General features: G+C 48.6%; 1 protein-coding gene across 3 annotated transcripts in view; it reads left to right on the top strand.

Moving 5' to 3' along the window:
• COP1 (COP1 E3 ubiquitin ligase) overlaps positions 1-15,176 on the top strand; it is a 204,952-nt gene that overhangs the window by 13,571 nt on the left and 176,205 nt on the right. For 2 of the 3 annotated variants that reach the window (XM_064148121.1, XM_064148124.1), the window contains exons 4-6: positions 2,222-2,298; positions 5,644-5,763; positions 7,074-7,142. In XM_064148121.1, the coding sequence (XP_064004191.1) occupies positions 2,222-2,298; positions 5,644-5,763; positions 7,074-7,142 (266 nt within the window). The remainder of the gene's footprint in view (positions 1-2,221; positions 2,299-5,643; positions 5,764-7,073; positions 7,143-15,176) is intronic. The other variant, XM_064148123.1, reaches the window with a different exon arrangement.

Genomic DNA, 15,176 nt, shown 5'->3' with positions numbered 1-15,176 from the left:
GTGAGGCCTTAACCACCTCCCATTCCAGCCTCTCACCACTCTCATGCTCAACAACTTCCTCCTCACCTCCAGTCTGATGAACACTGGTTTCTACTAAACAACACTCTGATAAACTCTGGTTTCTACTAAAAGAAATGAAGTGATTAACACTAAAAATGACTGCTCCAGTGCCTCCAGCAGTTCTGTATGCTGAGTTAGTGATGAGACCAACTGGCTGCTTTTCTTAGCATGCAAACAGCAGACCACAGATGATTTTCTGATGGCTAGAGATTTGAGTCTATTTACTTTAGTTGTCTTGCACTGTTGTCTGCCTAATAATCAAGAACATGCTTTGTTTACAGAGTGTGGATGGTGAAGGGAGGGAGGCTCAGTTGCATGTTGTGCTGTTTTGGCTGCTGTAGTGAGGGCTGTGTGAGGTGCAAACATGACACAGTTAAAAACCATACTGGTACCTATACACAGTCCTAGTTGAGTGTTTCTTAAACACAGGAGGGAGTTGTTCCTACCTGGAAATGCAGTTTAAAACAAAAGAAGCACATTGAAGTGTGAAATGTCAATGTGAAGTCAAATCTTGATGCCATGTGCTGGGATACCCACTTAATAGTAAAGAGATTAAAAGCCACAGGAGCCAAGAAATGCTTCAGAAATGGGCAGCCTGATTTAGACCCAACTGTGTTAACCCAGCCAACTGTCGTAGACCCAACCCTCATCTAGGATCTCAAGGGGGGCTACAAAAAAATCTGGGGAGGGACTTTTGAGGCTCTCAAGGAATGACAGGACTGGGGGGAATGGAGCAAAGCTGGAGGTGGGGAGAGTCAGAGTGGAGGTAAGGAGGAAGTTGTTGAGCATGAGAGTGGTGAGAGGCTGGAATGGGTTGCCCAGGGAGGTGGTTGAGGCTCCATGGCTGGAGGTGTTTGAGGCCAGGCTGGCTGAGGCTGTGGCCAGGCTGCTCAAGGGTAGGGTGTCCCTGGGCCTGGCAGGGGGGTTGGAACTGGCTGCTCCTTGTGGTCCCTTCCAACCCTGCCTGATTCTGTGTGTTGTGCTGCAGATGGACCTGAGACTGGTTTTGGAGGTGGTGTTAAGTCAAAGAACATTGTCCACACACTTCCTTTCAGGGGTTTGAGGCCTGTATTGTGCACAGGATGTTAGGGGTTGGAAAGGACTCAAGGAAGAACTTGTGTACGTGGATGCAGAGGGTTGATGTTACCTTTCCCTCTTAGTACCATTCCCTACGTTGTTGTGAAATAAAACTCTGTGAGAGTATCTTGAGAAATGCACTTAGTGATTAAAGGAAAAAGCTGTTCTGTTCTGCTCTGCTGGTTGTTTTAAATGCTCTTAGTGATGTGTTAGACACAGCTCTGATCTAGGGTAGGGTGTCCCTGCCCATGGTAGGGAGGTCAGAAGTAGATGATCGTTGTGATCATTTCCAACCCTGACTGATTCTGTGATTAAAGGGTAAAAGTTGTTCTGTTTTGCTGTGCTTGTTTGCAACCTGTAGTAAATCACAGAATCAGCCAGGTTGGAAGAGACCTCCAAGCTCAGCCAGTCTAAAGTATCACACAGCCCTGTCCAATCAAGTAGACCAGGGCACTAAGTGCCTCATCCAGTCTCTTTGAACACCTTCAGGGAGCTTATGCTTTATCTCCCTCATGCTCTTCTGCAATAGATTTCTGCCTCTGAGTTGAAAAACTTTGACAAAGAATCATGAGGTGCTTAGAATCATGGAGTCAGTCAGGGTTGGAAGGAACCACAAGGATCATCTAGTTCCAATCCCCCTGCCATGGGCAGGGACACCCTACCCTAGATCAGCCTGGCCTTAAACACCTCCAGGGATGAGGCTTCAACCACCTCCCTGGGCAACCCGTTCCAGGGTGAAGAACTTCCTCCTCACATCCAGCCTGCAGCTACCCATCTCCAGCTTTGCAAAGCCAGGATGTTCCCCAATACCCTGAAAGGTCCTTCCCCATGAAAGGGAAGAAGGAACTGAAGCCATTTGGGGAACATCTTGGCTTTGTATTTGGCTATTTTGAAATTTTTACATACTTTACCCCCAAAAAAAAAGCCTTCAAGTAATAAATTAGTGAGGAGGAAGACAGTGGAGACCTCTGTTTTAATTCACTGTCTGTGGAATTAGTAGCTAAAGCAAAAATTGAGGTGGAATCATACTTGCTTTGTGACCTTTAAATCTCTCTTCTTTAACATCATCTCTTGTGTCTTTTAGTCAATGAACTTATTCTTAAGCAGAAGCAAAGATCTGAGGAGAAGAGGCTCAAATTGGACCATTCAGTGAGTAGCACCGTATGTTCCAACTTTCTTACTTCCTATTTAATGGATGTGTACAGCAATTGTGTTGTCATGTGGCTTAATTCTGAAGGAATTCTTGCTGTTCTGATGCCCTCACTGCCTTGATGATGAAATAATAGCAGTATCAGTGGCACTAGATCCCTTCCACCTTGTTAAGCCTGACTCTTCCTGCTGGCGTTCTGTGTAGGGAAGCTGTGTTAGCCCAGCTAAGTGTCATATGATGCATTGAATCTAACCTGGGAAACTACCCGTGGAAGCACACTTGTTTAAAGGTAATAATTTTCATTCAGTGTTGAAAATTACAGCCACAGTGAGAGCTGTGCATGATTGGAAGGGCCACAGGCTGCTTGTCTTCTCACGTGTGAGAAGCTGTGCTCTGTAAAGAAATGGGAGGAAGGCTCATACCAACCACAAGAGGGAGAAAGATGTGTTTGAGTACTGGTGTTCTGGCTCTAGTCCCTGGTAAAACTGCCTACTGGTGTTCTGGCTCTAATCCCTGCTAAAACTGCCTGGGTATCCTGCAGACTTGTTTCACCTCAAAGATCTGTGTTCTTGGATGGTGGGAAAAAACCTTACAGCAGCTGTGGGTGCTCTTGGATGTTAAGATCAGAAAGAATATATGGTGTCACCCAGGAAGCTTGCATATTTGGCTGGCTGTTTCTTTCCTAATCCTTCACTCTCTCTCCCTTATTCCCTTTCTTTTCCACTTAGAGAAGGGAGAGGGGTTAGTGTGCTGGAGAGCAGTCCTGTGGAGAGGGACCTGGGGGTCCTGGTGAATAACAGCTTAACCCTGGCATAGCAATGTGCCCTTGTGGCCAAGAAGGCCAAAGGGATCCTGGAGTGCATTAAGTAGAGTGTCCAGCAGATCAAGGGAGGTTCTCCTTCCCCTCTACTCTGCCCTGAGGAGACCTCACCTTGAATACTACCTTTAATGTTGGGCTCCCCAGTTAAGAGGGACAGGGATCTGCTGGAGAGGGTCCAGCGGAGGGCTGCGAGGATGATGAGGGGACTGGAGGGCATGGCTGATGAGGAGAGGCTGAGGGACCTGGGGCTGTTTAATCTGGAGAAGAGAAGACTGAGAGGGGGTTTGATAAATGTTTTTGAAGTATCTGAAGGCTGCCAGAAGGGGGGGACAGGCTCTGCTCACTGCTCCCTGGGGTAGGACAAGGAGCAATGGGTGTAAGCTGCAGCACAGGAGGTTCCACCTCTAAGGGTCCCAGAGCACTGGCACAGGCTCCCCAGAGAGGCTGTGGAGTCTCCTTCTCTGGAGCCTTTCAAGTCTCGTGTGGATGTGTTCCTCTCTGATCTGTGTTAGATTGTGTGTTCCTGCTGTGGCAGGGGGGTTGGACTTGGTGATGTCCTTGGGTCCCTTCCAGCCCCTAACATCCTGTGAGCCTGTGATGAATTTGTCCCATTAGCAAATTATGTTAAGGCACCTCAACAATGTTGAGACAGTTAGTGCCATGGTCTAGTTGACTGGATAGGGCTGGGTGCTAGGTTGGACTGGATGATCTTGGAGGTCTCTTCTAACCTGGTTGATTCTATGATTCTAAGAACATCCATCTCAACTTGAGGAAGCACTTCTTTAAGAGTGACAAAGCACTGGAACTGCCAGAGAGGTTCTGAAATCTCCTTCTCTAGAGATTTTAGACTCATAGAATCAAGCAGGTTGGAAGAGACCTCCAAGCTCAGCCAGGCCAACCTAGCACCCAGCCCTGGCCAGTCAACCAGAACATGGCACTAAGTGCCTCAGCCAGGCTTGGCTTCAACACCTCCAGGCACAGAGACTCCACCACCTCCCTGGGCAGCCCATTCCAATGCCAATCACTCTCTCTGACAACAACTTCCTCCTCACATCCAGCCTAGACCTCCCCTGGCACAACTTGAGACTGTGTCCCCTTCTTCTGTTGCTGCTTGCCTGGCAGCAGAGCCCAACCCCACCTGGCTACAGCCTCCCTGCAGGCAGCTGCAGGCAGCAATGAGCTCTGCCCTGAGCCTCCTCTTCTGCAGGCTGCACACCCCCAGCTCCCTCAGCCTCTCCTCACCTGGCTGTGCTCCAGGCCCCTCAACAGCTTCATTGCCCTTCTCTGGCTGTTGCTGGCTCTCTGAGGAGTCCTCCTTAGCTCTGACAGGTTGAATAAGAACATCACCTTGATGAGCTGCTTCTTCCCTGCTCTCTTTTTTTTCCCCTGAAAATACTTTCAAGAGGAGTAGTGTGGGAGGTGAGAGCAGAAAAAAGCCAAGCTGATACTACCTTCTATTTAAATTTATCATGAAGGCTTTACCTGTTACCTCCTATTTTCCTTCATAGCAAGTATTGCCACTTAGCTGTGCTTCAGATGTAATCCAACTATGCTTGGGTAAGTGTGGATTGTGGGTTTTTTTTCCTTCCCCATAAAATCATGATTTCAGAAACTAGGGCACAAATCAGATAAAATTGTGGCTGTGAAATAATCTCTTCCTAGCAACAGCAGCTGTGCTCTTAAAATGCAGAAGGATCTCCCAGATGAGATAAGCAGTTCCACAGCAGGACAGAAGAGCAGTCCCCTGTGTGTGTAGGAGAGTTGGGAATTGTAATTCCTGAAAACTGGTTTGAAGTTTTGAAAAGGGGAAAAATAGTACACAGGATGTTAGGAGTTGGAAGGGGCCCAAGGAAATTGAGTCCAACCCCCCTGCCACAGCAGGACCACACAATCTAGCACAGATCACACACGAACACATCCAGACAGGCCTTGGAAGGCTCCAGAGAAGCAGACTCCACAGCCTCTCTGGGCAGCCTGTGCCAGTGCTCTGGGACCCTTACAGGAAAGAAGTTCCCCTTTGTGTTGAGCTGGAACCTCCTGTGCTGCAGCTTACACCCATTGCTGCTTGTCCTGTCTTAAGGAGCAGTGAGCAGAGCCTGTCCCCACCTCCTGACCCCCAGCCCTCAGGTGTTTATGGACATTAAATCCCCTCTCAGTCTTCTCTTCTCCAGACTAAGCAGCCTCAGGTCCCTCAGCCTCTCCTCATCAGGCAGTGCCCTCCAGGCCTCTCATCATTCTCATAGCCCTCTGCTGGACCCTCTCCAGTAGATCCTTGTCCCTGTTAAACTGGGGAGTCCAAAACTGAATGCAGTACTCCAGATGAGGTCTCAGCAGGGCAGAGTAGAGGAGAAGAACCTCCCTTGATCTGCTGGACACACTCTTCCTAATACACCCCACATCCCCTTGGCCTTCATGGCCACAAGGGCACATTGCTGTGCCATGGGTAACTTGCAGCGTTGCTTTCAACATGTCTTGCTGAATCTAGCCCTGGATAGTTCAAACTGACTGTCTGCAACTTCTCTTGTTTCCTTTCTAGAATGGCCACAGGTGGCAGATAATTCAAGATTTGTTGGGGACTGACCAAGACAATCTTGATTTGGCCAATGTCAACCTGATGCTGGAGCTGCTGGTGCAAAAGAAGAAGCAGTTGGAAGCAGTAAGAAGTTTCTTTTGTCTTATTTTAATGAAGACAAATATTTAGTTAGCAGGTTTTTTCTTTTCATGCTTTTCACTCTTGAAGCAAGATTCTGTTGGTGAATTAATTGCTTGGGGATTGCATTTTGGTGTTGGTAAGTTTGCCATCACACTGACTTGCTGTAGCAAACTTCTGGTTTCAACTAATGCCCATAACTTGCTTCTGGTGTTGCTGCTGGCAGGGTTCTATGTACAAAGGGAATGGGGAATCCTAAGAGAATGTGACTAGCAGAACAGAGGGGTGTGTGTGTAGGAAGATGTTTGCTGTTTGCCTGTTGCACAAGTAAATATCAGATCCTGCTTGGTCCTAAGGATGAGGAAGTCTAAAACATGCTAAGGAATAAATTAGAACATGTGGAAGATCACAATTTGAACTGAAACTGATAGAACCTGGATAACTGCTGTACATCCCTGAGGACTTCAAGTGTTTAATAACAAAAGAAAAGTTGAGATGTGTTGTTTATGAGGCTGGGTTGAAGATCTATAAATCATAAAAGGGACCTTTAAGATCAATTAGTTCCAGCCCTACTGCTGTGAACAGGAACACCTTCCACTAGACCTGGTTACTCAAAGCCCCATCCAGCTTGGAACTTGTCTAGGGTTGGAGCCTTCAAAACTTCTGTGCAACCTGTTCCACTATCTCACAGATTCATAGAATCAACCAGATTGGAAGAGACCTCTAAGATCATCCAGGCCAACCTAGCACCCAGCCCTGGCCAATCAACCAGACCATGGCACTAAGTGCCTCAGCCAGGCTTGGCTTCAACACCTCCAGGGACAGTGACTCCACCACCTCCCTGGGCAGCCCATTCCAATGCCAATCACTCTCTGCCAACAACTTCCTCCTAACATCCAGCCTAGACCTCCCCTGGCACAGCTTCAGACTCTGTCCCCTGCTTCTGTTGCTGCTTACCTGGCAGAAGAGCCCAACCCCACCTGGCTACAGCCTCCCTTCAGGGAGTTGTAGCCAGCAATGAGCTCTGCCCTGAGCCTCCTCTGCTGCAGGCTGCACACCCCCAGCTCCCTCAGCCTCTCCTCACAGGGCTGTGCTCCAGGCCCCTCACCAGCTTTCTTGCCCTTCTCTGGACACCTTCCAGCACCTCAACATCTCTCTTGAATTGAGGGGCCCAGAACTGGACACAGCACTCCAGGGGTGGCCTGAGCAGTGCTGAGCACAGTTTCTGTGCTGAGTGTGGATTTCTGTATGTATAATGAATGTTACTTTCTCAATGTGTGAGGAGGAGTTACACTTGCTGCTTTGCTGTGTTGCAGGAGTCCCATGCTGCCCAGCTGCAGATCCTCATGGAATTTCTCAAAGTTGCCAGGAGGAACAAACGAGAGGTAATTTGCTTTGTGTTTCAGTGGGTGAGGTGTTGCCTACTGCTTCCTAGCAGTTCATTTCTATTGCAGTGATGTCTTAGCCTGGCATTATCTCTGCAAAGAAAAAAAGGCAAGGAGTGTTTGGGGAAATCTCAAGCAGAGGACATGGGTTTGAAGGGAAATTAATCTCTTTACATGTGACAGCTTCAGGTTTTAATTACTTGCCTTTTTGTCTCGTGCTGGTGAAGCAAGTGGCAAGACAGAGATTCCTCCCCATAAATTTACATCCAATTTCTGAAACTAGACTTTTTTCCCCCACTCTGTGATAGCAAAACTGAAAGATGGAGTGAAATTATCTCACTCAGATGTTTGTTGTTAGTGTACCAAATGTCATGGCTAATGGTGTGTCATAACAGGATAAATATTCTCTGGTCTTAGTTGTCTCAAAGTGAATGGCTTGAGATGTGTGAGAGGATTCCATAATCACAGTCTTTTATGCTTTGGGACTTAACCATTTGTAATGTCATGTGATGCATAAACCCCCAATGACAGAAATATCCCAGAAACCTAACAAAACACTTGTGAAAATAGCAGGAGGAGAAGCTTTCCTGGAGGTCCTGGTGTTGGTAGGAGAAGCGAGAGAGCCAACAGTGTGGCTCTGAGGTCAAACTTCACCCTGCAGAGGGGATGGCTGTAAGAGGCCTTGTTTTGGCATGGCTATAAGCAGACTCATAGAATCAGGGTTGGAAGGGACCACAAGGATCATCTACTTCCAACCCCCCTAACATGGGCAGGGGCACCTTACCCTCGGGCAGCCTGGCCTTAAATACTTCCAAGGGTGGGGTCTCAACCACCTCCCTGGGCAACCCATTCCAGGCTCTCACCACCTTCATGCTCAACAACTTCCTCCTTACATCCAGTCTCAGTCTCCCCACCTCCATCTTTGCTCCATTCCTCCCACTCCTGTCACTCCCTGACATCCTCAAAAGTCCCTCCCCAGCTTTTTTGTAGCCCCCTTCAGATCCTGGAAGGCCACAAGAAGGTCACCTGGGAGCCTCCTCTGCTCCAGCCTGCACAGCCCCAACTCTTTCAGTCTGTGCTCACAGCAGAGCCGCTGCAGCCCTCTCAGCATCCTCTGGGCCCTTCTCTGGACACACTTCATCTCCACATCCCTCTTGGAATGGGGGCTCCAGAACTGCATGCACTACTCCACTTGTATAATGATGCATTGCACATAGCTGAATCATAGGAGTAGGCTTTATTATGGGGAAGAACATTATCTTTTCACTTCCTAATTCAAAGTAGCTTCTAGCAGAGGTGGCTGCAGAGTGATATTGCCATTTCACTCAGTAAGCCATAGCTGTAACTTGAACTTCTTAATCAATAGCTGCTTCTCTGTGTGACTGAGTGTGCTTCTTTCACATATTTTGCCTTAAATGTTTAAAGGAACTTAATGTTGCCTGGTAACTTTGTTTCCTAATATGCTTCTTGAGAATTATAATGCATAAATAATATTCATAACTGGGGTTTATTTAATATACACTGCAGGTTCTTACTTAGAGAGCAGGTACTTTAATACAGATATTGCTCTAGTGTGCCTCTATAATAGCTCCTAACATGTTCAGAGCATAGTTAACCACCTGTAAACCTTGCTTAATTCACTCTTGGCTTTTTTTTCCCCTCTTGTCTTCATAAAATGACTTTTGAGCTTATTGGTGGGAGTTTAAATCAAGAAGGAAACTGTAACTGTACTTAAGAATTCAGAGTATTGCTGCAGTCAGGTATCTTGACAAATGTGTTTTCCTTACTCCTGTAATTTCTCCAAAAGATAAATGTGAGGTTCAGCACCTGCAGAAGTCCTGTTCTGATGTGTTCATAACTTTCTCAAACATGGATCTTTCAGGTTGAAATTTACTGCATTATGGGTGGGTGGTTGGTTTGTGCATTTTCTGCTTGACCTATGGCAGTGTGGCAAAAAAACCTCAAAACCTTGGTAATAGAAAAAAGAAATTCATAGCATCAACCAGGTTGGGAGAGACCTCCAAGCTCAGCCAGTCCAACCTAGCACCCAGCCCTATCCAATCAGCTACACCATAGAATCATAGAATAAACCAGGTTGGATGACACCTCCAAGCTCAGCCAGTCTAAAGTATCACCCAGCCCTGTCCAATCAACTAGATCATGGCACTAAGTGCCTCAGCCAGGCTTTGCTTCAACACCCCCAGGGATGGTGACTCCACCACCTCCCTGGGCAGCCCATTCCAATGCCAATCACTCTCTCTGACAACAACTTCCTCCTAACAGCCAGCCTAGACCTCCCCTGACACAGTTTGAGGCTGTGTCCCCTTCTTCTGTTGCTGCTTGCCTGGCAGCAGAGCCCAACCCCACCTGGCTACAGCCTCCCTGCAGGGAGCTGCAGACAGCAATGAGCTCTGCCCTGAGCCTCCTCTGCTGCAGGCTGCACACCCCCAGCTCCCTCAGCCTCTCCTCACAGAGCTGTGCTCCAGGACCCTCCCCAGCCTTGCTGCCCTTCTCCAAACACCTTCCAGCACCTCAGAATCTCTCTTGAATGGAGCAGCCTAGAACTGGACACAGCACTCCAGGTGTGGCCTGAGCAGTGCTGAGCACAGGAGCAGAATAAATTGGCATAGATAAAAATGTTTCTTACTCTAAAAGAGATGAAAGCTAAATGGCTGAAGCCTGAAAGCACTTTTGCAACACAATAAGAGTTTCGAAGGGCAGAAAGGGATTGATCATCTGCAGTGCTTGTCCCTAGGGCATACTTAGCATGGCTGTGTGCTTGCCTCTATCTGCACAGGAGTGCACACTCCTCCCTTTTTTTAATCCACCAGTCTCATTTGAAATCAGGGATCCAAAGAACCTGGAAGGTCAAGTTTAATAATGAAATACTTGACTTCAGCTTGTGTGTTTCATTTCTGTTCCCCAAGGGAAATGAAAAACAGCAGCCTTTGGCTTCTGAAAATCCTTATCTTTGGGCCAACCTTTTGCTGCTGTTAACTGTGTTGCTTAAATACTGTGGCAAGTTTTAACTTGGGAAATGATCACATCCTCTTTCATCTTGAATGCTTTGAGAAGTGATGATAATATCAGTGAATACAAAAAAAATCCTCCCCTCTTTTAGAGTTGTCACTTGAAAAAGAGGCTTTACTAATTGTCTTGTCAGGTGTTTGCATGCTACCAAATGAAGCTAGATAGCATCAACTAGATCCTAGCTATAATTTATCCTGGAGCATTGTTAACTCAGCTACCTGATGGAGAGTGTTTGCTGGGTTTGTGAAATAGCATCATTGCTTACTGAAGGAGAGTGCTGAGCTGAATGATTACTATCACAAATCAAGCTCTGCAACATGCAGATCACAGTATCACCAAGGTTGGAAGAGACCTCACAGATCATCAAGTCCAACCCTTTGCCACAGAGCTCAAGGCCAGACCATGGCACCAAGTGCCACGTCCAGTCCTGCCTTGAACAGCTCCAGGGACGGCGACTCCACCACCCCCCCGGGCAGCCCATTCCAGTGTCCAATGACTCTCTCAGGGAAGAACTTTCTCCTCACCTCCAGCCTAAATCTCCCCTGGCACAGCCTGAGGCTGTGTCCTCTTGTTCTGGTGCTGGCCACCTGAGAGAAGAGGGCAACCTCCTCCTGGCCACAACCACCCCTCAGGTAGCTGTAGACAGCAATAAGGTCACCCCTGAGCCTCCTCTTCTCCAGGCTAAACAACCCCAGCTCCCTCAGCCTCTCCTCGTAGGGCTGTGCTCAAGGCCTCTCCCCAGCCTCGTTGCCCTTCTCTGGACACGCTCAAGCACCTCAATGTCCCTCCTAAACTGGGGGGCCCAGAACTGAACACAGCACTCAAGGTGTGGTCTAACCAGTGCAGAGTACAGGGGCAGAATGACCTCCCTGCTCCTGCTGACCACACCATTCCTGATGCAGGCCAGGATGCCACTGGCTCTCTTGGCCACCTGGGCACACTGCTGGCTCATGTTCAGGCAGGTATCAATCAGCACCCCCAGATCCCTCTCTGTCTGGCTGCTCTCAGCTGCTCAGACCCCAGCCTGTATCTCTGCATGGGGTTGTTGTGGCCAAAGTGCAGCACCCTGCACTTGGAGTTATTGAACACCATCCTCTTGGACAGATGATAGTCCCTAGATGAGTTCCTATTTCTCTTGCCAGCCCCCACTTTGTTTTTATGTGTTGTGTGCTTTTTCTTTCCAATGATGTGACATTAAGGCCTTCATGTCTAACAGACAAGGCTGCTTTCATGGCTGTTTTCAGCTGATAAACATCCTGGGACAGAAGGAGGAATCCTGGAATGTTTTGGGTTTGCAGCACCTGCTCAGCATTTCAAACCCAGCATTGTGCTTTTTGGCTTCAAATGTATGTAGCTGTGCACCTGTCCTCACTTAGTCCATGTTGTGAGCAGGTTAAGTACTGAAAATAAGAGGAGTTATTAGTTATTGTGGAACAATTGCAGGGAATTATAAGCATGAATTCTCCAGGGATGTCATTACCTTGTGTTAATCACTTCATCTGTCAGGTCTTATTGTTCTGTGCATACACACATGGATGAACTAATGAGTAAGCAAGGGAAGGTGACAGAACTAGAAATCAGTCATGCTTTTATGTTGTCATGCAGTCTTGATTACATTCCAGGACTCCTGAGGTGAATTCATAGCTGTAGCAATCCCTTTTCCTATCTGCTGCACTTAAATAACTGGTGTTTTAAATCTATTTGCATTGCTGAGCTACTTCATGAGAGATGTGAGCTCTAAGTGCAGTGATAGTAAGCCAAGGATGCAGTGAGTGTGTGAGCAGCATCAATGTGTAGTAGCTGATTCACTGCTGTAGTGGAGAGAGCATTCCAAAGAAGACTCAACTTAGTATGAGGAGCTAAGTAGCCTATAGAGTGGAGTATAAGCTCTAAAACAACTAATCCAAGTGTTTAGACAGCTTTGTTCTCTGTCCCAGACCTTTCTCTCTTGTAATAGCTTTCCAATCAGACCTTATCAATAAGCCTTTAGAGAGTTACTCATGCAACCCAGACTGGAGGATTTAAATGGAAGGGAAAAGGCAAGTTAGGAAATGTTTTCATCAGCCAGCCAGCTCCTTCCTACCCTTAGAATTCTGTGTGAAGCAACTCAGCCAGGATCTTGCTCTCAAACCTTCTTTTTAAGTTCTTCCCCTGTTAAGAAGGAAGAGGAAGCATGGATCAGAGAGAATCTTAGAATCAACCAGGTTGGAAGAGACCTCCAAGATCAGCCAGGCCAACCTAGCACCCAGCCCTGGCCAAGCAACCAGACCATGGCACTAAGTGCCTCAGCCAGGCTTGGCTTCTGGACGTGGCACTTGGTGCCATGGTCTAGCCTTGAGCTCTGTGGTAAAGGGTTGGACTTGATGATCTGTGAGGTCTCTTCCAACCCTGATAATACTGTGATACCTCCAGGGACAGAGACTCCACCACCTCCCTGGGCAGTCCATTCCAATGCCAATCACTCTCTGCCAACAACTTCCTCCTAACATCCAGCCTAGACCTGCCCTGGCACAGTTTGAGGCTGTGTCCCCTTGTTCTGTTGCTGCTTGCCTGGCAGCAGAGCCCAACCCCACCTGGCTACAGCCTCCCTTCAGGTTGCTGCAGGCAGCAATGAGCTCTGCCCTGAGCCTCCTCTGCTGCAGGCTGCACACCCCCAGCTCCCTCAGCCTCTCCTCACAGGGCTGTGCTTCAGGCCCCTCCCCAGCTTCCTTGCCCTTCTCTGGACACCTTCCAGCACCTCAACATCTCTCTTGAATTGAGGAGCCCAGAACTGGACACAGCACTCAAGCTGTGGCCTGAGCAGTGCTGAGCACAGGGGCAGAAGAACCTCCCTTGTCCTGCTGCCCACACTGCTCCTGAGCCAGCCCAGGATGCCATTGGCTCTGCTGCCCACCTGGGCACACTGCCTCAGCTTCAGCTCCTCTCTCTCAGCACCCCCAGCTCCCTCTCTGCCTGGCTGCTCTCAGCCCCTCTGTCCCCAGCCTGTAGTGCTGCTTGGGGTTGTTGTGCCCAAGTGCAGAACCCTGCTGAAGGGTGTATGACTCCTGTCCTGCATTCTTCTAGGTTGTCTCTGGCACTGGGAGGCTCTGCTGAGCTTTTGTTTGCCAGCATTTAGAATTCTCACTAAGAGACTCAGTCAGAACCTCTTGTCCATGCTGTGCAAACACAAAGGATGAAGTCACAGCCTCCTGAGGGACCCTCACTTCAGGAAAAACAGGAAGCCAAAGGATGAAACCTCAGCACTGTGCCCAGCTTCTCTTGTTTGTAGGTAGCCAAACAAAATCAAGCTGACCATGACCTGCTGCTTAGCATTGTGTAAACTCAGATTAGTGTTTCCACCCAAGAGTCTCCTCTGGAAATTCAGGGATAGGATGGAATGCCCCTGTCTCAGAGCAGCTCTAACCAGGGGATTTCACTTCATCCATAGTCCAAGGCTGACAGTTATCACTAAAGAGCTCTTTATATATGTACATAACATAGCTTCAGGTTCAAACCAAAGGATTTTAGGGGGAGCTGCTTTATGAATAGGGTTTGGATCTGGAAGTTTACCCATAAAGAAAGATCAATATGAGCCTGCATTTGCTACATCTTGACTCAAATGTCTTGAAATCCCTTTTCTGGAGTTGTGGTGAATGGTGCCATATCCAGCTGGCAGCTAACACTAGTGGTGTTCCCCAAGGATCAGTGCTGGGCCCAGTCCTCTTCAACATCTTTATTGATATTCTGGAGCAGGGGATTGAGTCCTGCATCAGTAAGTTTGCAGAGACACTAAGCTAGGAGCAGGTGTGGAGCTGTGGGAGGGTAGCAGAGCCCTGCAGAGGGACCTGGCCAGGCTGGATGGGCAGAGGCCAATGGGATGAGAGTAAACAAGACCAAGTGCAGGGTTCTACACTTTGGCCACAACAACCCCAAGCAGCACTGCAGGCTGGGGCCAGAGTGGCTGAGAGCAGCCAGGCAGAGAGGGAGCTGGGGGTGCTGGCAGAGAGGAGCTGAAGCTGAGTCAGCAGTGCCCAGGTGGGCAGCAGAGCCAATGGCATCCTGGGCTGGCTCAGGAGCAGTGTGGGCAGCAGGACAAGAGAGGTTCTTGTGCCCCTGTGCTCAGTACTGCTCAGGCCACCCCTGGAGTGCTGTGTCAGTTCTGGGCTCCTCAATTCAAGATGTGGAGGTGCTGGAAGGTGTTTGGAGAAGGGCAGCAAGGCTGGGGAGGGGCCTGGAGCAGAGCCCTGTGAGGAGAGGCTGAGGGAGCTGGGGGTGTGCAGCCTGCAGCAGAGGAGGCTCAGGGCAGAGCTCATTGCTGTCTGCAGCTCCCTGAAGGGAGGCTGTAGCCAGGTGGGGTTGGGCTCTGCTGCCAGGCAAGCAGCAAGGGAACACAAGGACACAGTTTGGAGTTGTGTCAGAGGAGGTCTAGGCTGGCTGTTAGGAGGAAGCTGTTGGCAGAGAGAGTGATTGGCATTGGAATGGGCTGCCCAGGGAGGTGGTGGAGTCTGTCCCTGGACAGGTGTTGAAGCCAAGCCTGGCTGAGGCACTTAGTGCCATGGTCTGGTTGCTTGGGCAGGGCTGGGTGCTAGGTTGGACTGGCTGAGCTGGGAGCTCTCTTCCAACCAGGCTGATTCTATGATAAGAAATAGACTATTTTGAGGTCTTTGTCCTGTTGTATGTGCAACTTGGGACCACAGCAGTCTGCACCTACTCACTGGATGTCATTCAGTGGGGTTGAAATAAGGAGGTTTAACTGCTGCATGGAAGGCTTTTCCTTGTCCTGTCAGTTCTGAGCAGGTGTCTGTCTTTGAACAGACTTAATAGTATGTGCTGGTAGCTTAGCATACATTTTGGTGTTCATTCAAAGTGTTTTTGCTGACTTAAAGGTTGACAGGCATGATTTTGTCTGTCACTGGGACAGGACTTGGCTTGTTTTTTGTGTCCAGCATCGAGAATATCAAATTATAGGCCCATAAATCTGGATCCTGCTGCAAGGACTATAATTCATTTTACTTCCCTTAAATG

Source organism: Pogoniulus pusillus, chromosome 8 (assembly GCF_015220805.1).
Source record: "Pogoniulus pusillus isolate bPogPus1 chromosome 8, bPogPus1.pri, whole genome shotgun sequence".
NCBI classification, from domain to species: domain Eukaryota; kingdom Metazoa; phylum Chordata; class Aves; order Piciformes; family Lybiidae; genus Pogoniulus; species Pogoniulus pusillus.
The sequence above is the reverse complement of the archived record's forward strand: the minus strand, read 5'-3'. Positions and strand labels throughout refer to the sequence as shown.